This window comes from Oncorhynchus keta, chromosome 15 (assembly GCF_023373465.1).
Source record: "Oncorhynchus keta strain PuntledgeMale-10-30-2019 chromosome 15, Oket_V2, whole genome shotgun sequence".
NCBI lineage: Eukaryota > Metazoa > Chordata > Actinopteri > Salmoniformes > Salmonidae > Oncorhynchus > Oncorhynchus keta.
The window spans coordinates 23187181-23215010 of NC_068435.1; the positions used below are offsets into that span (position 1 = coordinate 23187181).

Here is a 27830-nt window from a genome sequence, read left to right on the forward strand (position 1 = left end):
GGAATGACGTTACTTCCTTTCAACATGGCGCTGACAGGTTGCTGACAGAAATCGGTGGGATTTCCTTTCTGGGATAAAGGATATTTTTATGTTTCTTCTTAGTGCTCCAATGTTACCCTCTCTAAAAAAATAAGACTATAACAACACTATTCTGTCCACGGGGCAGCAGCTTTGAATACAGTTCCATCACATCATGTATGAGAGTAAAACGAGAAACATGTTTTTAAACCGAGCACTGGAGAAGATTTTAGCCGATAAGGAGGTGAAAAAAGCTCACCATTCCCAGTTGCGCAAAGCCTGTGAGGTGGCACTAGGTAAGTTATATTGTGGCAATGTGTAAGTTTGGGGTGTCATCATCATTTGTCATAGGTTACACACATCGTGCTACTGCACCAATGACTCTCGGTTCGATACATGAAGTGCTTGGATACATCGTTGCAATTCGTTCATTGTAGTAACGTTCTCAATATGGGCTGCGTTCAAAATAAGTATTGCGTTCAAAATAAGTATTGCTTTTAAATCGCTGCAGAATCGGGATTCGATTCAAATACTGGGCCGACAACAAAATCAAGCGTGATCAATACCAGATATCTAGTTTGTAGGATATGTATGCTTGTTGTCGTCTGGGGTGTAGCCTGGGAGAGGGCGCAGGTGTGAGAGGGGTGGTCCACTCCATTGTGACCACACCAGTATCCCGTAATTACTCTGTGCCTTCCAAAGACGTGCTTAGTTACGAATCCATACTAAATCATTCGTTTTACATTTTGATCAGCGCAAGGCTATTTGTATGCTGCCATCATTGCTTTAATAATGTTGACAGTGATTACATTGGCAGATTAATTGTTTATAAATAGGCAGAGTCACACAGATACAAAGATTTGTATAGATTTTGTTGTCATTTTTTAGGGAGAGGAAACATGGTAAAAATATATTATATTACATATCTTAATTCAGGATTAATATTAGCAATTGACGCAATTATTCACTGAGAGTTTGGTCCCACCCTGTGGAGACAGACAACAACATTACAGTGAACGATGTGGCTCAAGAAGGGTACTGTGGGCCAGACTGTGGCAATGGGACAAGAGTTTGCATAACAACACTAGATAAGGTATGTATCCCAAATGGCACCACATTCCCTATAAAGTACACTACTTGTACCCAGAACCCTATGGGCCCTGGTCAAAAGTATTGCACTATACCTGTGTGTGTTTGTGGGTGCACCACTAACCCACAAATTGTGTCCATGGTTTTGGTCTCTAGTCGTAATAGTCTAAATAGGCTATGATCCCAAAAATATCCCAAGTAGTGAACTGTCCACAGAAAGTTCTGATCCATAATTCCTTGAAGTCAGTCTATGGTAGTGCTGAAAAACATCCCGTGCCAGGAGGTTTATGCTTGCCAGCCGTTGACAACAATAAATAAAATGCAATTGCATATACACTGAACAAAACATATAAAGGCATCATGCAACAATTTCAAAGATTTTACTGAGTTACAGTTTTATAAGGAAATCAGTTAATTTAAATAAATTCATTAGGCCCTAATCTATGGATTTCACAAGACTGGGAATATAGATATGCATCCGTTTCTCACAGATACCTTAAAAAAAGACATACAGACTGTCTGTCATCTGCCCAGTACATTTGAACCTTGGATTCATCTTTGAAGAGCAAAACTTCTCCAGTGTGTCAGTGGCCATCAAAAGTGAGCATTTGCCCATTAAAATCGGTTATCACACTGAACTGCAATCAGGTCAAGACCCTGTTGAGGACAACGATCATGCAGATGAGCTTCCCTGAGATGGTTTCAGACAGTTTGTGCATAAATTATTCAGTTGTGCAAACCAACGGTTTCATCAGCTGTCTGGGTGGCTGGTCTCAGGTGAGAAGCCGAATGTGCAGATCCTGGGCTGGCATGGTTACACGTGGACTGCGGTAGTGTGACTGGTTGGACGTACTGCCAAATTCTCTAAAATGACTTTGGATGCAGTTTATGGTGTACAAATGAACATTAAATTCTCTGGCAACAGCTCTGGTGGGCATTCCTGCAGTCAGCATGCCAATTGCACGGTCCCTCAACTTGAGACATCTATGACATTGTGTTGTGTGACAAAACTGCACATTTAAGAGTGGCTTTTTATTTTCCCCAGCACAAGATGCACCTGTATAATGACCATGCTGTTTAATCAGCTTCTTGATATGACACACCTGTCAGGTGGATGGATGATCTTAAATCAAGGTTCAATAAATTACATTAAAATCTTTTCAAAGGAGAAATGCTCACTAACAGGGATGTAAACAAATTTGTGCACAACTTTTTAGAGAAGTAAGCTTTTTGTGCTTATGTAAAATGTTGGGGATATTTTATTTCAGCTCATGAAATATGGGACCAACACTTTACATGTTGCTTTCATATTTATATTTTGTCTTAGAAACATAATTACTTGAGCGGCCGTATCTATTAAATTCAATGAGTCTGCAATGGGTGGGGCCGGTTCTAATAATTCAATGTCTATGGTTGCACCTGCTTCTAAGCATGGTAAACATCTGGAACACACTTATACAACACTAGATGTACCAGATGGTTTCTTGTGTTTTGTTTAAGGAAGAAATCTAAAGGGGAATGGAGAGAATGTGTAGGTTGTTTGTTAGACAGTATCTTACCAAATGAATTAATCTTATAATATGGACTTCTATACATAGGGTAAACTTTCAGCTGTGCTATGAAAGTAATTCCAGAACAGAAAAGCCAGTTTGTCAAAACCAAAGACTATTTGCTCACTAATGAATCAGTATGACAAGTACATAGACTTGCATATCTTATGCACACAACTTCACTGTCAGCTATGTAAGCAGCCAGCCTAACATGCGCCATTGCTTAGAAGTATACTGCCATCCAAGATGAAACCAGGTGGATGATGACCATGACCCCAACCTCTCCTTCACTGGCTCCACCGATACCCAAATGTTTAATTAGCTGCATTAAACGTCTGGATGATCTGCTGCCTCTTAACTTGGAGTGAATGTTTTTTAGGGTCAAATGTGGTGTATATTTTGGTGAAAAAAAGATTGATTAAAAAAATACTTAAATTGTTTACTGATTGCCTTTCGGGTTGACAAGTCATGGGGTGCATTTGTTTCTTCTGAACTCCACCAAACACTAGGTTTGTTATTTAGTTCATCTTCATTCTGTATTGATTGTGTCTGGTACACTGTTGAGTGGTCAGTGCCTCCCGTTCCATTGTAGTCTAAATAATGATGATGATGATGGAGGGGAGGTTATCTCTGTATCTGGTCCCACAGTGTTGCTCTTATTAGTTATCTGGCCCAGAGTGATCTCCGTCCTACAGGTCTCGATAGTATTCACTAGACACCAAACACAAGAAAACCAACCAGAACAGGGATGGACCTACCTGAATTTGTCCAACAAGATACTCTTGTTTTCTTTTTTAATTTTTGCAAAATGTTTCGCTACTGTGTGCACTAATGAATACAACCCTGGTTGGTAGAGGCCAGGGGTGATGATGTCACTGATAATGAGGCCATTGGTGATGATCTCACCATGACTCATGAAGTAATCATAAAATGGACAGTAGCTCCTATGAAGAGAAATTATATTACGGTATTGGATGTTTTCTGTCCTGTTCACAGAGCATCTCAACTGTAATTGTATTGCCAGCGGACATCAATATCTGTATGGAGTATTCAATTTGGCAGGGTCTTCTATGAAGGTCAAGGGCAGGAATGTATAGTCGTGGAGGACATCGGCTAATTTGGCAAAGTGCCCATGCCTTCATGTAATGAAACCCTCTACTGCTGCCATATAACATTGGCTGTTGATGTACAGCATTATACAGGCCATGCAGGGCCAATATCAAAGGTATTTGGTTAATTGTTTCTCTCTTTCTGTTTTCAGAGGAAATTAAAGAAGAAACAGAGAAGCTGAGGTGGGTTTACTATGAGATGTAGTGTGTGTGTGTGTGTGTGTGTGTGTTTGAAATGTCTGTAGTAAATAATGGGTTGTTTTGATGTGTCTCCTTCTCTTGGCTCCTGAGAACAACAATCTTCCTTTCTGAATATGTTGTTGGTTGGTAAGCCAGACAGGCCCAAGGTTCAGTGCAGCTCAGTGACCCGCACATCTCCTGTTGGCTTCTGTGTGGAGGTTTCATCCCCGTCACACCTGAGCTCTCACATGTCCAAGTCACCACCCCGCAGGCCCCAGGCTGGAACACTGACCAGACACAATGTGATTCCCAAATGAAACTCTACCCCCTATATAGTACGCAACTTTTGACCAGGGCCCATAGGGAAAATGGTGCCATTTGGGACACTCCCAAACACACTGTAGCACAGCAGTCTATAAAGCTTTCATCACTTCTCACTCAACGTTAAAAACAAGACACTTTTTTACATTTATTGACAAAAACAAATATGCTTTGGGGAGATGAACGCCTCTCGAGTCTGCAATAATATGCAATTAAAGTTTTGGCTGATCTGCTTCGTTGCCAGCCAAATTAATGTTTGAGGAAACGAGAGGGAGGGTGTATGGACCTGAAACGAGAAGTGTGATACAAATATTGACTCCGTAGACTGGCTCCTCCAGCTACTGTAACTGACATTGGCTACATCCTGATTCTCTACCTTTCTCCCAAAATGTGTTCACTCGTACATCTCCCCTCATGCATTTAAAAGCATTGGATTGATGGAAGCATTGGCAGTAGGGAGTGTTCAAGTGCACACTTCTGGAGAAGGGTAAAGAATTGGAATCCAGCTATTGTGTTTGTGTCATTGTCCACCTAACAGACACTGGTACCCCTCCCCTGTTTTCCTCCCTACCCCTGTAACCAGTTTGCCATTGCTCACTGAGGCACAAATGTCCAATGTTAGGTGGTTGAGTTCCTCAGACATGTTGTTTGGCCTAATGTTTTAACCATTTAGTTGCCACTGTGTGCCCCCAGTCCCCCTCCTGGAGACAGCAATGCTGATTCCAGTACCCTACCACCGGTCAAGTCCAAGGATACCATCATTGAAGCAGACAAGTACTTCCTGCCATTTGAGTTAGCCTGCCAGTCCAAATGTCCTCGCATTGTCATCACATCTTTAGATTGTTTACAGGTCAGTGGTAGGTTACACTACACGCATGGATGTGCACACATGCATACCCACCCAAATACACAAATACACACCCAAACACAAACAGCTTCATTAGATGTATGTCTTATCTTGGCAAATGGCACTGATCAAAATATGTCTACAGAATGTGTCTGTATTATTGTCCAATACATGCACCATCGAGGGTTAACCTGACCTTTCTTTCTCCAGAAACTCATTGCTTATGGCCACCTCACTGGAAACGCACCAGACAACACCACGCCTGGTAAGAGGTTGATCGATAGAATCATCGAGACGATATGTGGCTGCTTTCAAGGCCCTCAGACAGACCAAGGTGTTCAGCTACAAATTATAAAGGTATGAGCTCTTCTCTTCCTCTCCTCCACACTGTGTGTGACAGACACACCAGCCCCAGCCTGCCTCTCCTCTACTCCCCTCAGCGTTAATCCTGTGTCAGGCCTGACTGGCCTGTGTCTGCCTGTCTTTCTGTCGTCTCGCCACTGAGCAGATAACACACATCAATGGTGTGTTCAGGCCCTTCTTGTCAAGGTTGTGCCAAACTGGTCAATCTAACATTTGGCAGATGCATAGCGGACGTAATGCTCAGTTATTGGTTTTTACTGTTCAATATTACTGCCCACAAAGCAATAGAATCAAAATCATGATTTTAGAGACAGGAGGTAACCATAATTGATTTGTTAATGATAGGAATGATTGAAAATGGACATTCTCATGTTGTTATGTTTTGTGTTTGGTCATAAAAAGCATGTGAGCTGTGAGCGGTAGTGATTGTTAGTTCGGTGCCATAGAAGTAGAATGGGTGTCCCCATTCAAGTTAATGATGCCGTACTAGCAGTAATGTAGGGTGTACCCATAGGAGTAAAGCATTCTATTTCAATGGGTGCTGTCACTCTGCAGGCTCTGCTGACATCGGTGACCTCTCAACACATCGAAATCCACGAGGGCACAGTGCTGCAGGCTGTCAGGACTTGCTACAACATCTACCTGGCCAGCAAGAACCTCATCAACCAGACCACGGCCAAGGCCACCCTCACGCAGATGCTCAATGTTATCTTTGCACGTATGGAGAACCAAGCAGTAAGCGCTCTCTCTCGCTCTGTCATAATTGGGCCATAGAAATAGAATGACGAGAACAGGTATCCCCATTCAAGTCAATGTGCCATGACGGGCCGACCAGTGGCCATATTGAGTGTACCCATAAGTGTCTGAGGGCCTTTTCCCATTCCAGTAATTATATTTCTATGATTCCAGCATCAATGGAAAAGAAGCTGGAACATAATTATAGAATTTTTAAAGTTTATTTAAACTCTCCAATGATATCTAGCATTCAAATCACAGGATAAATTGTTCTAGGTTGTCCAGAAAGCAGGTGTGTCAGGTACAGCTTGCAGCAGGGAAGTGCGTTGCGTTCCGCTGCTTGGTGTTGAAGTGGCTGATGATATATGAACTCTCTTTTGGGTGTGTGTGCATCTTGGCATGACTCGTCTCTGCTATCTTTGCCAAGTGGGATTTTCTTTCCAGTAGAGACGTGCAGGCCTGCCTATCAGCTGGCTGCTGACCCGACCAGGGAACCAACCCTGACTAAGCCCCCTGCATTAAAGAGATATAGTATAGCATTCCCTAAAGTATGTTGCCTTGGTCAGTGTTTGCATTGTTGCACTGAATGCTTTGACCTTTTATGAGCTGTGACATCACCACTTGGTAGCCAGTTGAGTTCATTTAAACCTCACAATGCCAGTCAGAAATCAAGAATGTAACATTGTTTATCATTTACGACTTGAAGACACTGGATTCAGAAAACAATGTATGTGCTTAGTACCAACATTGTGATTGGTTTCCTTATATTGACCTGTATACCAGACATCATGAAAAAAAAAATGATACCCAGTGATGTTGTAGTGCTTGGCTTGACAGTGCATGGTCTAAAAAAATTTGGCCTATGGTAATGTTTTGTGCCGTCTAAGGCTATGCATTAAGTGAAAACGTGTGTGTGTGTGTGTGTGTGTTCCCTTGTCTCACCAGCTCCAGGAGGCCAGACAGATGGAGAAGGAGCGTCTGAGACAGCAGCATCTGCAGCCGTCACCTGTCAGCCAACAGGGGCAGGAGCCTCCTGCCTCCCCTCATCTGGAGCCCCCTGCCTCCCCTAAACAGGAGCAGCACACCGCCTCACCCCCACCTCAGGAGGAGGCCACCCAGATGCCTGAGCAGAACACTTGCAGGGACCTGGAGCCTGAGAACGGTTCTGTGTTCTGCAGTGCTGAGAATGAGCAGACGGAGGCGGACCAAGCTACCACTGCTGCTGCACAGGGTAAGTCTCTCTCTCTCTATGGAAATCACTCTACTGTCTCTGGAAATCACTCTACTGTCTCTATGGAAATCACTCTACTGTCTCTATGGAAATCACTCTACTGTCTCTGGAAATCACTCTACTGTCTCTGGAAATCACTCTACTGTCTCTGGAAATCACTCTACTGTCTCTATGGAAATCACTCTACTGTCTCTGGAAATCACTCTACTGTCTCTGGAAATCACTCTACTGTCTCTGGAAATCACTCTACTGTCTCTGGAAATCACTCTACTGTCTCTGGAAATCACTCTACTGTCTCTATGGAAATCACTCTACTGTCTCTATGGAAATCACTCTACTGTCTCTATGGAAATCACTCTACTGTCTCTATGGAAATCACTGTTCCATATTTCAGTGTGTGTCACCTTCATCACTGCATTCGATTAGGAGACGTAAAATCCATGCACGTGAATTAGTATTCCTATACATTCTGTGCTGAGAGAGAGGTTTGCCATGGTAGCCCCTTTACACAGTTTGAAAATGGTAGATTTTGTCACAGATAAGCACCTAAGTTGGAACGCAGTAGCTGTACAATAACATACTATAAATGATGTCAGAGCTCAGGCTCTGCGCTTCACAGCTCTGAATGGGTTTTGAATGACCGACGTTCTGAACTTGAGCACCACACGTGACAAGAGGTTGCCCACATCCCTCCCAGCAATTGGGCAAAATGTTTTGTTGTCTGATAGAGAGTAATGCTGTAAATTAAGATGACTCTATGTATTTTGAAACATGAGACGTTGAGGATTATAATGAATACCGCTTTGATGCCATACAAGCAAGCCATACACCCATGTACACATCACATTTCCATATCATAAAACTCATATACAGTGTCAACGTTTTTGTTCACTGTTTGATGTACAGTTATGACATGACATGACATGTTCCAAAGCAAATGAGCCAATGTTTGTCTATTGGGAAGGAAATTCTCTGCAGAACACACACCTGAATGCACCCCTTTCTATGCACACCAAAAGTATGATCTGTTTCTCTGAATTGCCTTGTGATTTGATGCTCACTTGACTCAGATTGTGATTTATAATGGGCTGTTTTTTGGATTGCGTAAACAACAACAGTAAAAGTGTGTTTTTTCCTCAATGGCACAGCTAGGAGAGCTAAAATAAAACATCTTATAGCTCAAGGCTCTTTGATTCATAAGTGCATTGAAAGCACTTAGGAAGTGTACACACTTTGGAGAGGTGTGGGGCCACTTGGAGACACCAGTTATTCCTCTTATGTTGCACCTTGTCATTTTGTTGTATTATGTTGCACCCACCCTACATTTTCCAGGAATATTCTTATCATATTACTGAATGTATCCAGAGTATTTTCACATTTCGATATCAACAAATGTGGTGAAAAGCAGTGCCTGAAAAAGTACCCAATTGTCATACTTGAGTAAAAGTAAAGATGCCTTAATAGAAAATGACTCAAGTAAAAGTGAATGTCATCTAGTAAAATACTGCTTGAGTAAAAGTCAAAGTATTTGGTTTCAAATAATACTTAAGTATAAAAAGTATAAATCATTTCAAATTGCTTATATTAAGCAAACCAGACGGCACAATTTTAAAGTTTACGGAGCACAATCCAACACTGACATACAGTAATTTACAAATGAAAGCATTTGTGTTTAGAGAGTCCACCAGATCAGTGGCCATGGGGATGTCCAGAGAGGTTCCCTTGATAAGTGCGTGAAATGCGCCATTTTCCTGTCCTGCTAAGCATTCAAAATGTAATGAGTACTTTTGGGTGTCAGGGAAAATGTATGAAGTAAATAGTACATTATTTTCTTTAGGAATGTAGGGAAGTGAAAGTTGTCAAGAATATAAATGGTAAAGTACAGATACGCAAACAACTTCTTAAGTAGTACTTTAAAGTATTTTTTACAACACTGGTGAAAAGTACAGTACATGAAATTAACAGTAATGTTTGAATTCAGCCTTGTCAGGTGAACTGTTGTGTTCTCAACTAATAATTTCCCCATAATCTCCAAACTCTACCATGCTTATGCATATTATTTTCATATTTCTTCTGTAAGGAACATTTCAATTTAGCCCTATCTATACAGCCCAATTACCACGAAGGTAAAGGGCTACAGAGCTCTTAGATGGCGGGAAGGAAGCTTCCATCAGAATTCAAGGGCTATGTTCTAAATAACACCCTATTCCCTTTATAGTGCACTACTTTTGAAGTGGTGCACTTAGAAGTAGTGCACTTAATAGAAAATAGGCGATGTTTAAATATCATGTACATTCTAGACTCCTTGAACTCTACAAGGTATTACAAGGCAGAGGTCCTTTATTGGGATTCATAATGAAATTTAATATGTTTTGTACACATGTAGTTGTGCCGTGGTAGCAGTAGTGGAGTGATGGTCAAATAACTCTCTCAAAGACTTATGTGCATCTTTTTGTTGTTGGTATAAATATTTTACTGTCACACACACCAGATATATTCAGTGAAATGTGTTGTTTTACAGGGTCAGCCATAGTAGCACGGCGTTCCTGGAGCAAATTAGAGTTAAGTGCCTTGCTCAAGGCACCATCGACAGATTTTTCACCTTGTCGGCTAGGGTATTCGAACCAGCGACCTTTCGGTTACTGGCACACTGCTCTTACAACTAGGCTACATGCCGCCCTTAAATCCTACAGGATATTGTCCTCTACTGAAACTTGAAAGTAATTACATTGCAGCTCAATCTGATTTTAGTAAGTATGGTGAAGTGTGTTTACATCGCTCTAGGTTTTTCTCCGCAAGATGCTGAAGGGGTTGTTGAGCAAGAACCATTCAACTATGAGGAGGAGCAGGCTCAAGAGATGGTCCAGACCATGCTGCAGGAAGTTGTCAGTACAGTTGTTGGAGGTAACACAGCATTTTCTTAACTTTATAGTCTTATATAGTCTGTCTTGTCTGTAGAAAATTGGACTCACTTTAGTTCCTTGAGAAAGTTGTTGACCATGCACAAGGTGGATGGATTTTGAAATGGAAATGATCTTTCTTTATCATACAATTTTAGCCCCACAGTTATGTTTTCTGAGATGATCCTAAGTTCTATTTTAGCTGCCAAGGCAAGCAGCTACTCTTCCTGGTGTCCAGCAAAATTAAGGCAGATATACAATTTTAAAAACATTACAATACATTGACAACAACACATTAAGCATGTACACTCAGGCCACTACTCTACTACCACATATCTACAACACATAATCCATGTGTACGTGTGTGTATAGTGCGTATGTTATCGTGTGTGTGTCTGCATGTGTCTGTGCCTTTGTTTGTGTTGCTTCACAGTCCCGCTATTCCAGAAGAGGTATTTGTATCTTTTTAAAATCTAATTCTACTACTTGCATCAGTTACTTGATGTGGAATAGAGTTCCATGTAGTAATGACTCTATGTAGTACTGTGCGCCTCATACAGTAGTCTGTTCTGGACTTGGGGATTGTGAAGAGACAGGTGGCATGTCTTGTGGGGTATGCATGGGTGTCTGAGCTGTGTGCCAGTAGTTCAAACAGACAGCTCGGTGCATTCAACATGTCAATACCTCTCACAAATACAAGTAATGATGAAGTCAATCTCTCCTCCACTTTGAGCCAGGAGAGGTTGACATGCATATGTCTGTTTTCCTACGTGCATGTGTGTGCTTGCGTGCGTATGTGTAGAATGCAGGGAGAGTGTGTGCAGCGCTACAGAGTGTGTAGACGATATGCCAGTCCCGGTGGAGGAGGAGGGCGGGCTGGGCAGCGACACAGAGAACGTCCATACCAACGGTATCCCTGGCACACCTATATCTGCCAGCTTCACCCCCCCACTGACAGATGACAGGATCTCTGTCTCCTCCAACGACACTCAGGTGCCCACCTACACAGCTCCCCAACATAGAATCGCGTTGTATGCATCTTAAATGGCACCCTATTCTCTTTATAGTGCACTACTTTAGACCACAGCCCTATGGGCCCTGGTCAGAATTAGTGCACTATATAGAGAATAGGGTGCCATTTGTGATTCATACATTATCTATGGAGTTTTAACATCTGTTTGGTGCATTCATGTACATTTGTGCATATGAAAATGTATAATTTTTTCGTTAATCTCAGATGAATCTGTGCGTTTCGTTTTCTAGGAATCTGGAGCTACGAGTGGTTCGTCTCCTGTTGCTAAGTTCTCCCATATACTTCAGAAGGATGCCTTTCTAGTTTTCCGCTCTCTCTGCAAACTCTCTATGAAGCCACTGTCTGATGGACCTCCTGATCCTAAGTTAGCTCTCCTTCATACCCTGTCACACCTAGTTACTGTATGAATAGACCCGTAGGATATGGCCACAGGAAATGACTGTATGATTAAACCTCTTGTTAAAACTTTACTTACTTAGTATGTTACATCCCTCTATGCCAGGGTTGTCCAATTCCGGTCCTGAATGGCTGAAACACTTTGTTTCTACCTGGTAGTTAATTGCACTCACCTGGTGTCCTACGTCTGAATTAGTCCCTGATTAGAAGGAGAGGATGAAAACCAGAAGTGTTTCAGCCCTCCAGGACCAGGATTGAACAGCCCTGCTCTATGCATGACCACTGTATATAAGTCTGCATCATTATGATATGATAGTATGACATTATCTCCGTGCTCATGGCAAGTCTTAACATGTATTATATGTGGATGCTTAAAGTAAGCGTTGTTTTCTGCTTGTCTCTGTAGATCTCACGAGCTGCGCTCCAAGGTGCTGTCCCTCCAGCTGCTGTTGTCCATCCTGCAGAACGCGGGGCCCGTCTTCAAGACCAACGAGATGTTCATCAACGCCATCAAGCAGTACCTGTGTGTGGCACTGTCTAAGAACGGTGTCTCCTCTGTCCCCGAGGTCTTCGAGCTCTCACTCTCCATCTTCCTCACCCTCCTCTCCCACTTCAAGACTCACCTCAAGATGCAAATCGAGGTACTGGAACTGTCTCGATTCATTATGGGTCTGTCCCAAATGGCAACCTATTCCCTTTGAATCATTACAAAATTATTTAGACAGGGTTTTGTTAACAGATATGGTGGAGTTTCATCACTGAGTATTTTTCCCTCAGGTGTTTTTCAAGGAGATATTCCTCTACATCTTGGAGACGTCCACCAGCTCCTATGATCATAAATGGATGGTGATCCAGAGCCTCACCAGGATCTGTGCAGGTCGGTGTCTGGTTTGTCTACTATACTTCACATTACCAGAGCTTTGTCTATCTGTAAAACCTGATGAAGGGTTGAAACACGTTGGTTTTACCAATAAAGAAAAGCTGCTGGATTCCCTCTTCACTTCAGTTTGCTTCTCTGTTCATGTACCTTGAAGGGAGAACGAGGTAGCAGCAACCTCTCACTACTGAGGCTTTGACAGACAGACACTCACCTCTGTCTCTTGCCTCTCCTCACAGACGCCCAGAGTGTGGTGGATATCTATGTCAACTACGACTGTGACCTGAACGCTGCCAATATATTTGAGAGGCTGGTCAATTACCTATCGAAGATAGCACAGGGCAGAGTGGGGCATGAGCTTGGCACCACACCTGCTCAGGTAAGATATGCTTCCAATGGACACTCACTATCCATAGATCTCCTTTCCTGTTGTGTGACCATTTTAATGTGTGTTTTTTGTTGTTGTTGTAGGAACTGAGCTTGAGGAAAAAGGGTCTGGAGTGTCTGGTGTCCATTCTCAAGTGTATGGTGGAGTGGAGCAATGATCAGTATGTGAACCCTAACTCTCAGACCAGTCTAGGTAAGATACCACTTACTTACTACTGTTGAATAAGAGCTTCTGTGTTTCTCCTGAGACCAAACTGTCCTCATTCATAACCAGAGCTATTGCAATAGCCCCTTCTTACTGACACGCAAACCCGCTGAGGCTTTAACTACACATCTGAGATCTCTCTCCAACTCACACTGAACTATGTTTTTGTTTATCGTTATGTGTTCCATCACTGATCTGGATCTGTTTTGCTCTCTATCTTTGATCTTGTAAGGAAGAGCAGGTAAATCCTGAAATGTATTCATAGCCTTAGACACCCATTGTTCCAGTTAGAACCTGAGGTTGATCTTGATAATCAGTTTTAGCAAAGATCCCCTCTGCCTTAGTGTTAGGTAGTAGCTACCTTTCAGTTTGTTGTGTGGCCTTGTGTTTGCTAACCCGCTGTGAACACAGGTGGTGTTCAGGCTTACAGCTGCAGACCTGGTACAGTAGTGAGCCCCTGCAATGATCCAGGTTGAGACCTTTAACAGTGTTTATAAAGGAAAGGGTTATTCTTAATATTATGGGATGTCCCTACTTGCCGCCCCTCTTCTGTAGGTCAGGAGAAGCCCGTGGATCAGGAGCCCAGTGAGAGCACCAAGCCACCAGAGAGTATCAACCGCTACGGCAGCCTCAACTCCCTGGACTCCAGCGCCTCCTCAGGCATCGGCTCCTACAGCACCCTCATGTCAGGAACGGACAACGCAGAGCAGTTCGAGGTCCTCAAGCAGCAGAAAGAGATCATTGAGCAAGGCATCGACCTGTAAGTGTGTTGGAGACTGGAAGTGTAGTCGGAGCAGCTATCAGTGGCCCAGAGAGCTCAGTGTGGCTGTGTTTGAGAGTCGGACTGAGCACACTAGCTAATCTACAAATCACCTTGCATCCTAAATAACTAATCATTATGATTTGTAGATCAGTCAATCTGCTCAGTCACTTATCACAGACTTATCCTCCCCTCTTTCTTCCTGTGCAGGTTCAACAAGAAGCCAAAGAGGGGCATCCAGTACCTGCAGGAGCAAGGGATGCTGGGTACCACACCAGAGGACCTAGCCCAGTTCCTGCACCAGGAGGAGAGGCTAGACTCTGTAAGCACCTGCTGAAATTACATGCAATGAATGAGACTTAACTTCCTCTTAGCCTGTAAAAAGAGATATCTAACTTGTGTTCTTCTTACTGATGTCCACAAACGTATTGGATATACACTGTATTTCCTTTGTGTTTGTGTATATTGAAATGCCTCTGTATGGACTTCCTTCTTTGCTTATCAGACTCAGGTGGGTGAGTTCATCGGGGATAACGAGCGCATTAATAAAGAGGTGATGTACGCCTATGTTGACCAGATGGATTTCCAAGGCAAGGACTTTGTCTCGGCTCTGCGTCTATTCCTGGAGGGCTTCCGTCTGCCCGGAGAGGCCCAGAAGATTGATCGTCTCATGGAAAAATTTGCGGCCAGATATTTAGAATGTAACCAAGGGTGAGTCTCTATCAGTAGACAGACTGCATGGGCTGCGTCCCAAGTGGCACCCTTTCTCCTTTATAGTGCACTACTTTTGACAATGGAATAGGGTGCCATTTGGGATGCAATCCATGGTGTGGCTTTAATAGATGTAGGTTGTTCTAATGTTAGGTTGCGGATCCGAAGGTAACAGGCATGATCCGCCCCCCTGGAAGCCTCTTCCCCAGAGCTGAAGATCCGGATCACGTTCTGTTCATGTACCTCTACTTTCCTCACAAATATTTGTGGTCACCCTCCCTTCACATTTCTCACTGTTAATCGTGTATGATAATTCTTCAAGTTTTACCCACATGTCTGCATGCCAACCATTTGATCTCAATCAGCTAAATGAGAATGTGCCTTTAGATCTTGAGATGTACAGTGTTGTTACAAAGGTCCTGTAAGCCCAGTGGCGCATTCCGTTTCGTTTTGGCTGCATGTTTTGGCTGCACCTTTTCCATTCATCTCTGAAATTCACCAGAGTAGCCTGTTCCCTGGGTAGCCGAAGGAGTAGAGCAGAGACTGTGTAAAGCTTCTGACTTTTAGGTGTCGGGAAGTGGGTTCCAGAGAATTCCTATCCGCAGCCACCCTGATAATATTACACAGTACATGTTATGACATTGGGGGTTTTCTGTTCCTTCAGGCAAACTGAGTTCGCTAGTGCAGATACGGCCTATGTCCTGGCTTATTCAATCATTATGCTGACAACAGACCTTCACAGTCCCCAAGTAAGTATGTCAAGCAAACGGTTTCTTGATTAAGAGAGGTCATTTTCTCATATGGTAAAACATGAGCTGTGAACAAACATCATTTTTTTTAAATGTAGGTGAAGAATAAAATGACAAAAGAGCAATACATCAAGATGAACCGAGGAATCAACGACAGCAAAGATTTACCTGAGGAGTACCTGTCAGCTATTTACGATGAAATCGCAGGGAAGAAAATAGCCATGAATGAAACCAAAAAATTAACCCTCAAATCCAGCAAACAAAGTAAGTTGCTGGATGACAAAATGACACGGGTCAAGAAGAAACAAGCACACTAAATGGATTCAAAGCTTCTCTGTCCTCAGAGGCACAGTGATTGCATCAACATAGGGTCTTGTGTAGCTAGTTGTTGACTGTGTGTGTACAGTAGGTGTGTTTTGTATGTGAGAGCATGCCCACCAAGTCTCTGTTTCCTCCAGGTGTAGCCAGTGAGAAGCAGAGGCGTCTGCTGTATAACGTAGAGATGGAGCAGATGGCTAAGACAGCCAAGGCCCTGATGGAGGCAGTCAGCCACGTCCAGGCTCCCTTCACCAGCGCCACCCACCTAGACCACGTCAGACCCATGTTCAAGGTAACCCACCTAGACCATGTCAGACCCATAGAATTGAAATAAACATTTTTTTTAAAGAATGAAAAGAAGAAATACACTCGTTCTATTTCTATGGTTAGACCTATGTTCAAGGTAACTCACAGAGACCACGTCAGACCTATGTTCAAGGTAACTCACAGAGACCACGTCAGACCTATGTTCAAGGTAACTCACAGAGACCACGTCAGACCTATGTTCAAGGTAACTCACAGAGACCACGTCAGACCTATGTTCAAGGTAACTCACAGAGACCACGTCAGACCTATGTTCAAGGTAACTCACCTAGACCACGTCAGACCCATGTTCAAGGTAACTCACAGAGACCACGTCAGACCATTAGAATGAATTACCAGTAGGACAAACATTAGAATGAAACTTATTCTATTTATATATTCAGACCAATGTTCAAGGTACAACATCCCACTGCTGCTACCATATGTCACCATTACTCACAGTACTAATGCATTCCTTTCAGTATAAAATGGGAATGTAGCTGATGCTGTAACCGAATGCAGAATACCATTTTAAGATCATATTACAACCCTCATGAAATCCTTCTTTGTGTTTTGACATTGTGTGTTTTTCCCCCCCCAGTTGGCATGGACCCCGTTCTTAGCCGCGTTCAGCGTGGGTCTTCAGGACTGTGATGACACTGAGGTAGCCTCTCTGTGTCTGGAGGGGATCCGCTGTGCCATCAGGATAGCCTGCATCTTCACCATCCAGCTAGAGCGTGATGCGTACGTCCAGGCCCTGGCACGGTTCACCCTGCTCACAGCCAGCTCTGGTATCTCTGAGATGAAGCAGAAGAATATTGACACCATCAAGACTCTCATCACCGTCGCCCACACTGATGGCAACTACCTGGGCAACTCCTGGCACGAGGTTAGTCTCACTCTGTCTTCTATGCTGGTCCTGGGGACCCAAAGGGGTGCACGTTTTGGTTTTTGCCATAGCAGTAAACAGCTGATTCAACTGATCATTCAGCTTTGATGATTTGAATCAGGTGTGTAGTGCTGGGGCAAAACATTCAATGTCCACCCCTTTCATTCCCCAGGACCAGGATTAAGAAACTCTGTTCTATAGTAAATTGTCACTGCATTTCTTTTATATATATTTTTCTCCACCTTTATTTAACCAGGAAGGCCAGTTGAGAACACCTTTATTTAACCAGGAAGGCCAGTTGAGAACACCTTTATTTTACCAGGAAGGCCAGTTGAGAACACCTTTATTTTACCAGGAAGGCCAGTTGAGAACACCTTTATTTTACCAGGAAGGCCAGTTGAGAACACCTTTATTTTACCAGGAAGGCCAGTTGAGAACACCTTTATTTTACCAGGAAGGCCAGTTGAGAACAAGTTCTCATTTACAACTGCGACCTGGCCAAGATAAAGCAAAGCAGTGCGACACAAACAACAACACAGAGTTACACATGAAATAAATAAGCGTACAGACAAGAACACAATTGAAAATCTATATACAGTGTGTGTAAAGGGCGTGAGGAGGTAGGGCAATAAATAGACCATAGTAGCAAAGTAATTACAATTCAGCGAATTAACACTGGAGTGATAGATGTGCAGATGATGATGTGCAAGTAGAGATACTGGTGTGCAAAAAAAATAAAATGTAAATAAAAACAATATGGGGATGAGGTAGGTAGATTGGATGGGATATTTACAGATGGGCTGTGTACAGCTGCAGAGATTGGTAAGCTGCTCAGATAGCTGATGCTTGAAGTTAGTGAGGGAGATATAAGTCTCCAACTTCAGCAATTTTTGCAATTTATTCCAGTCATTGGCAGCAGAACTGGAAGAGAACTGGAAGGAAAGGTGGACAAAAGAGGTGTTGGCTTTGGGGATGACCTGTGAGATATACCTGCTGGAGCGTGTGCTAAGGGTGGATGTTGTTAAGGTGACCAGTGAGCTGAGATAAGGCGGAGCTTTATCTAGCAAAGACTTATCGATGAACTGGAGCCAGTGGGTCTGGCAACGTATATGTAGCGAGGGCCCACGACAGCATACAGGTCACGGTGGTGGGTGGTATATGGGGCTTTGGTGACAAAACGGATGCACTGTGATTTGACTGCATCCAGTTTGCTGAGTAAAGTGTTGGAGTCTCGCTGAAGTCGAGGATCGGTAGGATCGTCAGTTTTACGAGGGTATGTTTGGCAGGGTGAGTGAAGGAGGCTTTGTTGTGAAATATGATGCAGATTCTATATTTAATTTTGGATTGGAGATGTTTAATACGAGTTTGGAAGGAGAGTTTACAGTCTAGCCAGACACCTAGGTATTTGTAGTTGTCCACATATTCTAAGTCAATGGTTCACCTCTTGATCAACCAGGGTACGTTTTCAATGGCTTCTCTCCCAGTATATTGTCACTGTTTTTTAATTGTTGACTGACTTCGTCGATGTCAGAAAATTAATTTGTTCTCAATGACTTACCAGGCTAAACAAAGGTATTAGAATATTAGTAACTCTCACTTCTCTCCTGCTAGTTATCACAAATGAGAATGTTTTTTAAATGACTTACTAGGCTAAATAAAGGTTGAATAGTAACAGAAAATATTAACCCCAACTCTTCTGTCCTGTCTTTCACAGATCCTGAAGTGTATCAGTCAGTTGGAGCTGGCCCAGCTTATCGGGACAGGGGTGAAGGCTCGCTACATCTCAGGGACAGTCCCGGCCAAAGGGGGCCTCCTGGCCAGCCTGAGAGAGCAGGCCTCAGACAGCTCAGAGTACCTGGGACTGGGTCAGTCCTCTTGCCTTTCCATGACAGAGGCTCCATCCCAAATAGCACCCTATTCCCTTTTCCACCCTAACCCCATAGGGCTCTGCTAAAAGTAGTATGCTATATGGGATATACTACGGTGCCATTTGGAATGCACAAGGCTTTTAGATGAGTCTCTGGGCTATTGTCACAATGCCTGGTTTGGTTTTTATATTATATTCATAATGTGTAATATAATCTTATGTATCATTGTCTGACTATCGGTGTTTTGTTAAAACATGTACCGTAGCTATTTCTCATTACACAATGTTTGTCTTGCAGTTGGAGGTAATGTGGACCGTAAACAAATAGCCAGTATTCAGGAGTCCATTGGAGAGACGAGCTCCCAGAGTGTCGTCGTTGCTGTTGACAGGTAGGCTGATAGAATGGGCCCTATGATGGAATTTATTAGCTGTTTCCTCTCCAGTTTTATTACTCAATAAACCTCTAAAAGAGAAATTCATCTTATGTTGTTTGTTTTTTCTCAGGATATTTACTGGTTCTACCAGACTCGATGGCAATGCAATAGGTTGGTATTGATTGATATTTCTCTACAAAAAAAATGCTGTGTAGATTTAACCTCATTTGTGCTGAAGGTAATAATGGTTGAACAAAAATAATGGTTGAAATAAACCAAATAAATCAGTTTAAATCGAGGTAGGTAGTTTGTATTCTGAAGTTATACAGGGTAAATGTATGATACATTTGATCATTATTGTTTGAGTACATGAATATTAACCGCTTGATATGTATTTGTTGTCGTTTTGCAGTTGATTTTGTCCGGTGGTTGTGTGCTGTATCCATGGACGAGCTTGCCTCACCGACACATCCGCGTATGTTCAGCCTTCAGAAGATTGTTGAGATTTCCTACTACAACATGGGCCGCATCAGGCTTCAATGGTCTAGAATTTGGGAAGTCATCGGGGACCATTTTAACAAGGTTTTTGTGTTTTTTTTAACTAGGTAGCAATTTCTGTTGAAAAAATGCATTATCTGCATGTATTTATATGGAGCTGTTCTCTTGCTGGTTTTCGGGGGAGACAACAGTGGTTCAGATGCATTTGTATCTGTACAGGTTGGATGTAACTCCAATGAGGATGTGGCTATATTTGCTGTTGACTCCCTGAGGCAGCTGTCTATGAAATTCTTAGAAAAAGGAGAGCTCGCCAACTTCCGTTTCCAGAAGGATTTCTTGAGGCCTTTCGAACATATCATGAAGAAGAACAGGTCTGCTTTGTTTTATTTTGTAACCTGCACTAATTAGTGCATGGAATGAAATTCAAATGCTTCTCAAAATTGCTGCAATTGTACCCTTTGTGGCCTTCTAAAACAAATAAATGATTCAAACCTTGAAAACTATTCAAACCTTGAAACAATTCACTTATTCAAATCTTGAAATGATTCAACGATTTAAACCTTGAAATTATTTAACAATTCAAACCTGGAAAATTATGAAAACCTTGAATTGAAGCAATGATTCCATAATGATTCAATCTGTAACGCCAACAGGTCTCCCACCATTCGAGACATGGTGGTGAGGTGTATAGCTCAGATGGTGAACTCCCAGGCTGGGAACATCCGGTCAGGCTGGAAGAACATCTTCTCAGTGTTCCACCTGGCTGCCTCGGACCAGGACGGGAGCATCGTAGAGCTGGCCTTCCAGACCACCGGCTACATCGTCAGTAAGTGTGGGGTTCTCTGAGTCTGACCAACACTAGCTACTCCTTGGGCAATGACATGACTTACCGATGTCAACATGAAGAATAATAGAGGATGGTAGTGCAAAGAGAAACTCAAAGAGAAACCTGTCTATTACCCGTTCCTGTATCTAGTCATTTCTCTGTTTTTTTCTGTTTTTGTTCTCAGCGAATGTATTTGAGAAGCACTTCCCGGCCACCATTGACTCTTTCCAGGATGCTGTAAAGTGTCTGTCTGAGTTTGCCTGCAACGCCTCCTTCCCTGACACCAGCATGGAGGCCATCCGCCTCATACGCCACTGTGCCAAATATGTGTCTGAGAGGCCACAGGTGAGCAGTGAGCACTATATTGAGAAGGACTTGAAATACTCCAATAATTAACAGTTTGATGGTATATATCAGAGATAAAACTAAGATGTTTAGTAGTTGGGCAGAAGTTATAAAGTATGAAATAGTCAAACAAACCAAAAACTATTGTAGGGTTATATAAGTAATGGATAATCCATATAATGGAGATCACCTAGACGAAAAGGGAATGTATGGATTCAGGTATAATTTATTCAGGACAATCCAACTCTCTGAATGGCCATGAGATTCCTCTCTTACCCATGGATGTAAACCTCTCCTCCTTCTCTTGCCAGGCCTTCAAAGACTACACCAGCGATGACATGAATGTAGCCCCGGAGGACCGGGTGTGGGTGCGAGGATGGTTCCCCATCCTGTTTGAGCTCTCCTGCATCATCAACCGGTGTAAACTGGACGTCAGGACCAGGTAAGGCACTTCTCATCCTACCTGGAACAAACATCTAGGAAGTTTTCCCAGGCCACTGTGCTTCTGCATTGCTTGCTCTTTGGGGTTTAGGCCAGGTACATGTAAAACACTTTGACAACTGCTGATGTAAAAATACCTTTATAAAATTATTTGATTGAATACCTGTGTCCCTAGTCCTTGTCTCATCTCCTGACTGGAGGATAATGAGTCAAATCAATGTATGCACAATGAACTACCAGCAGTAGTCTTTATTTTGTCAACCTGGCATGAATGAATGAGTTTCACAAGTGATATGATCATCCCTGCTTTTGTTGCCTTAATGAGTAAAATGGCAGAATAAACTTTTCTGAGTGTGGACCCTCTACTAATAAATAATCCCTGTTTCCTTGCCATTGCTCTAGGGGCTTGACTGTGATGTTTGAGGTGATGAAGACCTATGGTCACACCTACAAGAAACACTGGTGGCAGGATCTGTTCAGGATCATCTTTAGGATCTTTGACAACATGAAACTTCCAGAGCAGCAGACTGAGGTTAGACAAAGCTAACCTAATTTTCCGGAACTTTGTGTCACTGCCATAAAATACATAGTGTGTGTCCCAAATGGTTTGGCACTATGAGTACTGGTCAAAAGTGGTGCACTACATAGGGAATAAGGTGCCAGCTGCTGCATTTGTATGAACTTCGTTTTCCTCTTCAAACCCAGAAAGCTGAATGGATGACCACCACCTGTAACCATGCACTTTACGCCATCTGTGATGTCTTCACTCAGTACTTTGAGCCTCTCAGTGATATTCTCCTGGATGATATCCTGTCCCAACTGTACTGGTGTGTACAACAAGGTGAGAGGAGAGGGCTGGTTGGTTCCTTGTCTCATCTAAAACACCTCAGAGTTTAGGACCCTCTCTATATTTGATCTGCTCTCTCCCCTCTCGCTCTCGCCCCTCTCTCTCTCGCTCTCGCCCCTCTCGCTCTCGCCCCTCTCTCTCTCGCTCTCGCCCCTCTCTCTCTCGCTCTCGCCCCTCTCTCTCTCGCTCTCGCCCCTCTCTCTCTCGCTCTCGCCCCTCTCTTTCTCCTTCTCGCTCTCTCGCCCCTCTCTCTCTCCTTCTCGCTCTCTCGCCCCTCTCTCTCTCCTTCTCGCTCTCTCGCCCCTCTCTCTCTCCTTCTCGCTCTCTCGCCCCTCTCTCTCTCCTTCTCGCTCTCTCGCCCCTCTCTCTCTCCTTCTCGCTCTCTCGCCCCTCTCTCTCTCCTCCTCGCTCTCTCGCCCCTCTCTCTCATTGCCTCCCCTCTCTCTCTCCCTCCCTCCTCTCTTCCTTTGACCCTCTGTCTCTCCCTCCCTCTGACCTCTGTCTCTCCTCAGACAACGAGCAGCTGGCGCGCTCAGGGACCAACTGTCTGGAAAATGTAGTCATTCTGAACGGGGAGAAGTTCAGCCCAGAGATATGGGACAAAACCTGTAACTGTATGCTGGACATCTTCAAAACAACCATCCCTCATGCGTAAGACCCTTTCTAATTACAGGAAGTTATTACTGCAGTTGAACCACTGTAAGTGTGCAGAATTCAAAGCAAGAGTAAATTGACTCTGTTCTGTGTTGGGTCTGCTGTCCTTAGGTTACTGACGTGGAGACCAGCTGGAGGAGAGGGGGAGCTGATGCCACAGTACGACCTCTCAAACCTGGTAGGTTTACTGCTCGTGTGTTTACCATTCCACTTTGACCATTTATTTGGGTTATGTTTGAGACTTCACACTGATTTCCCAATACAGTACTTCTTAACGCTCAAATGAATCGAAACAGCATGCTGAGTTGTGATGGATGTTCCCTCTGATATTTTTCGGCACTGAGCAAATTTCAGGCCAGCTGAGCGCAAACTTGAATGTTGTGTTTAGTGTGAACACTGAGGCTGTACCTGCGTTAATTTACTGTTTTAACGCCACTGACTGATCATAATGACCTAACTGATCATAATGTAGGCCTACCAGAGGGGCCTAGCATAAAAAACAATGGAGAAAATGCATCACACAACAATTTAACATGGAAATAGCGGTTCTATCATTCAGCATACTGTATCAACCAATGTTTGGAGTTCAATGTAGGCCTACATGCAGGGCTTGACACTAACCTATTTATCCACTTGTCATTCGGACGAGGAGGTGACTGACATTTTGTTGTTTGATGCAAGAAACCACTTTACAAAATCAAATGGATTATTATTCCCATTATTACAGAGAATAAGACAAATGATCCTACTCTCTGCCTATCGTCTCGACACTGCCCCTTTAAGACACAAAAAAAGCTCTTTACCTGACTCGCATTTCAAAGATGGCTAGAAGTGTACATGTTTTATGCTCTTGTAGGAAGCAATCACTTCCCCCATTGTTGACTAGAAATGATCTATAACTGGGCTAATAACTCACTAACTAGTAAATAATATGAACAAATGTGCACAAGTGGCGACATGCAGCTCTCACTTATCTTAAAACAAGCCCATAATAATCGTGACTGCTCATGCTGTAAAACCATCCAGTTCAAAGTGAATGACACATCCATATATAGCAATGATTTATTTGCATATAGGCCTACTACAGCTCTGATTGGTTATGGCGCACCGGTCTGTGTTGAGTAGGGGCCAGATTTGTGTGTGTCAATGTAAAAGAATCCTACAATTAAATCTCTTGCATAGTTAGTTTTGCCTACTAAGTCTTGCATAGTTTTTGTTTCGGTATGTTGCATTGAAAGTGGCTAATAGGAATCATTGGTTGTGATTATGTATGATGTGTTTCAAATCTGGGCTACATTACCGGTCCCTCTCTTGTGTTCTCAGGACTCCATATCCCAGAAGTCAGTGGACATTCAGACTCGTACGGAGGACCAGCAGTCAGTGTGCAGTGTGGACAGGATCTCCCTGGAGAACCAGAGGCAGAGGACATACAGCGGCTCCTCGGGCACACATGAGGACGGCCTCAGGGCTAGGAACCCAGCCAGTGAGTTTGTGTGGAGGTGTATGGGCAAGTCCTAGGCAGCCCTCCCCTTGTTGTCTCTCCCTTGCCAATGACCCGTGACTCTCCCTTTCTCTCCCCCTGTCTCTCACCTTCTCCCCCCCTGTCACCATCCCTACCCCTCCAAATCTCTCCCTGTGGCCATGTTTCTCTCCTGCCTCCTATTCCTCTCTTCCTGCCCCTCAAACTGGCTGTGCTGTGTCTGTCAATGTGTTGCAGAGATGCAGGAGCAGAGGTTATTCTCAGCGCTGCTCATTAAGTGTGTTGTGCAGCTGGAGCTAATCCAGACCATAGACAACCTGGTCTTCTTTCCCGCCAGCAGCAGGAAGGAGGATGCAGAGAACCTGGCTGCTGCACAGGTAACCAAAGAGTTAGTGTTGAAGTTGCTCTGTTTCAATAACTGAAGCAAAGCCATTAAGGGCAATATTTATTTTATGGCAAATAATATTTTGAGGGGCTGTCAATGTTATTACAACAAACAACTAAAAAAAGTTTGAATCAGAAAGGCTTAATAACATTTGGTTATAACTGAGCATTGTGTTGTCAACCTCTCCAGAGAGACACAGTAGATGCAGATGTCCAGTTGGAGGCCCAGGACCAGGGAATGTACCACTATCTGACCTCGGATCAGCTCTTCAAACTGCTGGACTGTCTGCTGGAGTCCCACCGCTTCGCCAAGGCCTTTAACTCCAACAACGAGCAGAGGACTGTCCTGTGGAAGGCTGGTATGTGACTCAGGACCCTCGATACCAGGGGTGTCAAGCGGCCCAAATCCTGCACGTGAGGGGGTCCAATCCGGCCCGAGGGTGGTTTGAGTAAAACATTTAAATAAGGAAACGTAAAAAAATTAAAAAATTAATTTAAAATACTTTAAAATGACTATATGGGCCTTTAAATGACCATATGGGCCTATATTCATACAGTTTCTTGACTGTCCAGCTTGCTAATAATCACTGTGCACAGTCAATGGACCTACATTAATAGAGTTTCTTGACTGTCCAGCTCGCTAATAATCACGAGACAGTCCGGGATCATCGAAATTTTTTAAAACTACAGATAGAGGAATTTTTTGATGCCAAGGAAATCAAACAAATTTTCAGTGTGACCTTCCAGACCTCGTTGAAGACCGAATGCGTTCCCCGGGGGGTTTGCCGATGGGTTCGACACCCCTGCTCAATACCTTCACACTGTCACAGCAAACTCTAATCTGGAGGTGTATGTGTCAGGCGTCTCAGAGTAGGAAAGCTGAGGTTTGGATCATTTTTGCCTTTTAGATCATAATGAATATAATGACATGGACGGGGGGGATCTTATCCCAGATCAGCACTCCTAGTCTGAGACACTTGATACATCCGGCCCCAGACTAACATTCAGTAGCAGTTTTGTCTCACAGCATGTTGGTGTTTCTAAGGTTTCAAGGGGAAGTCCAAACCCAACCTGTTGAAGCAGGAGACCAACAGTCTGGCCTGTGGCCTCCGCATCCTGTTCCGCATGTACACAGATGACAGCCGCAAGGCAGCCTGGGAGGAGGTGCAGAGACGACTGCTCAAGTAAGAACATAAAGATGTTTTTTTTCTGTTCTTTAACAAGACACTTTAACAAGAACTTCGCTCGAGGAAATGGTGCTATTGACTTGTGTTAAGAGTTTGTCTGTTCAGCACCTTTTAGTCCCTCATTGTGGACAAGAGTGAATAGCACAGGCTTTGAGACAGGAACCTATATTTTGCTAGTCTGGTCAGTCAGACTGACTGCTGCGCTCACATTTTGTTTAAAGTGAAACATAATGGGAGTTATCCCGAGATCAGGCTGGGTTCCACCAGGCTAATATTCTGCTGCTCTGATCTGGAAATATGTTCCACATTCACTCACTTCCGTAACGTAACGTCTCTCTGTCTATTGCAGTGTGTGTGGGGAGGCCCTGGCCTACTTCCTCACTCTGACGTCAGAGAGCCACCGGGAAGCCTGGACCAATCTCCTCCTCCTCTTCCTTACCAAGGTTGTGAAGATCAGCGATGACAGGGTGAGTCAATCAGAAAGTAGAGCCACATACACCTCTGACTTGAAGTTTCCCCTAGGTACAGATCTAGCATCAGTTTCCCCTCCCCCAGTCTTTAACCATAGTGGGGGAAATGTAAGACTCACCCAAGATCAGCGTCTAGGGGCAATTTCACCCTAAACCCCATATACAACACTGTACCAAAAAATAAGTTGTAATTTTCCCTTGCCATGTCTTTCATGGAGAATGAGCTAATTGTGTCCCTTCCTGTATCCCTGTACTATCCAGTTCAAGGCCCATGCATCCAGGTACTTCCCGCTTCTCTGTGAGATCATGCAGTTTGACCTGATTCCAGAACTTCGGGCCGTGCTGCGTAAGTTCTTTCTCCGCATCGGCAACGCCTTCGACATCTCACTGCTGCCTAGTCACCGAGGGGAGCTAGGTCCTGCTGGGAGCCAGTGACATCATCACTAGTGGACCAGGACCAGCACAGTACACAGGCTGCTCATAGTCTCTCTCTGAGGTGGGAGAGGGGAAGGGTGCATCCCAAATGGCACTACATTATGGTACTGGAAGCTCCTCCATGCTGCACAGTGATGTTAACTAATGACGGTAGTGTGGTGAGTGGGGCCCAGAAAACCACTGAATGAATGGCTGCAGTATGGCTTCCTTGTACAGCATAGAAATACCCTACAATATCATACAGATGATGGTTATAACAGTGCAATTATTCTGGTCATTTCTCCCCCTCTGACCAGAGGACTAACTAATATTGTGGAGGCTGTGATGTGTGCTTTTTGGTATCTCTTGGCATTATTTTATGGAACTGAGGTATGAAATTGTTAGTGAAAAGGATGAGTAACGTTAGCAGTGATTTTTGTTTTGCACAGCCACTAGGTACCAAACAGCAGCCCTCCAATACAACTAGACAATTCAAAAGTAGCTTTGTAATATACTAAGGCCATGTTTACAGACTAGACAGACCAGTTCTGATCTTTTTTTAAATTCCACTAATTACATCAGATCTGATTTGTGAAAAAAAGATCAGAATCGGGCTGCCGGTGTAAACGCAATTTAAAACCTGTCATGCGTTTTTCTTTTGAAATCTAACAGCACTTGTTATTTCAACTTAACCTTACCATGACACTATTGTATGAAGATGAGTAAATGTTATTCCATTCTATGTATATACTGTAGTACTTTGTTTAAATTTAAACACATTTGAATTTGCTAAATCTTGTCAGCAGTCACCACATGTTTGATGTATTGTCATTTAAAAAAAGAAAACAATACTACATTAAATAGATGTCTGCTGAGTTGTGAAAATCAAGACACACATGGTGTTTGAAGCTGTACTGTGAGGATAGTGTTTCTTGGCGAGTCAGTTATATTGGGAAACAAGAGGTGTACATGAAACACTTAATTACCACCAGGAACATTCTCATTAGTCAATAAAGGTTTGTCTTTGCATTGATATGTAACTGACAGACGATTCAGTTGCCTCAAAATGCTT

General features: G+C 43.4%; 1 protein-coding gene across 1 annotated transcript; it reads left to right on the top strand.

Moving 5' to 3' along the window:
* Positions 1-3: 3 nt before the first annotated feature.
* On the top strand, positions 4-27791 carry LOC118394611 (brefeldin A-inhibited guanine nucleotide-exchange protein 1). The gene is made up of 38 exons (XM_035787988.2): positions 4-314; positions 3919-3949; positions 4961-5117; positions 5325-5471; positions 6033-6212; positions 7158-7443; positions 10228-10347; positions 11146-11336; positions 11607-11740; positions 12179-12413; positions 12550-12649; positions 12889-13028; positions 13121-13229; positions 13797-14001; positions 14212-14323; positions 14507-14712; positions 15377-15461; positions 15560-15725; positions 15920-16071; positions 16684-16971; positions 18686-18836; positions 19137-19227; positions 19343-19383; positions 19625-19794; positions 19930-20081; positions 20364-20536; positions 20721-20881; positions 21193-21323; positions 21725-21854; positions 22028-22163; positions 22682-22820; positions 22935-23001; positions 24147-24306; positions 24541-24680; positions 24878-25046; positions 25733-25871; positions 26224-26341; positions 26606-27791. Exons 1-38 carry the CDS (start codon positions 194-196, stop codon positions 26777-26779), a joined length of 5607 nt encoding a protein of 1868 aa, XP_035643881.1. The 5' UTR covers positions 4-193; the 3' UTR covers positions 26780-27791.
* The last annotated feature ends 39 nt before the right edge of the window (positions 27792-27830 follow it).

What these genes read in the sequence shown, in the direction of transcription:
- LOC118394611 (XM_035787988.2), top strand. Translation starts at nt 194, where the DNA reads ATGTATGAGAGTAAAACGAGAAACATGTTTTTAAACCGAGCACTGGAG. An exon ending in TTCAGCTACAAATTATAAAG is followed by an intron (nt 5,472 to 6,032) that starts GTATGAGCTCTT and finishes GTCACTCTGCAG; the next exon opens with GCTCTGCTGACATCGGTGAC. An exon ending in TGTCAGTACAGTTGTTGGAG is followed by an intron (nt 10,348 to 11,145) that starts GTAACACAGCAT and finishes GCGTATGTGTAG; the next exon opens with AATGCAGGGAGAGTGTGTGC.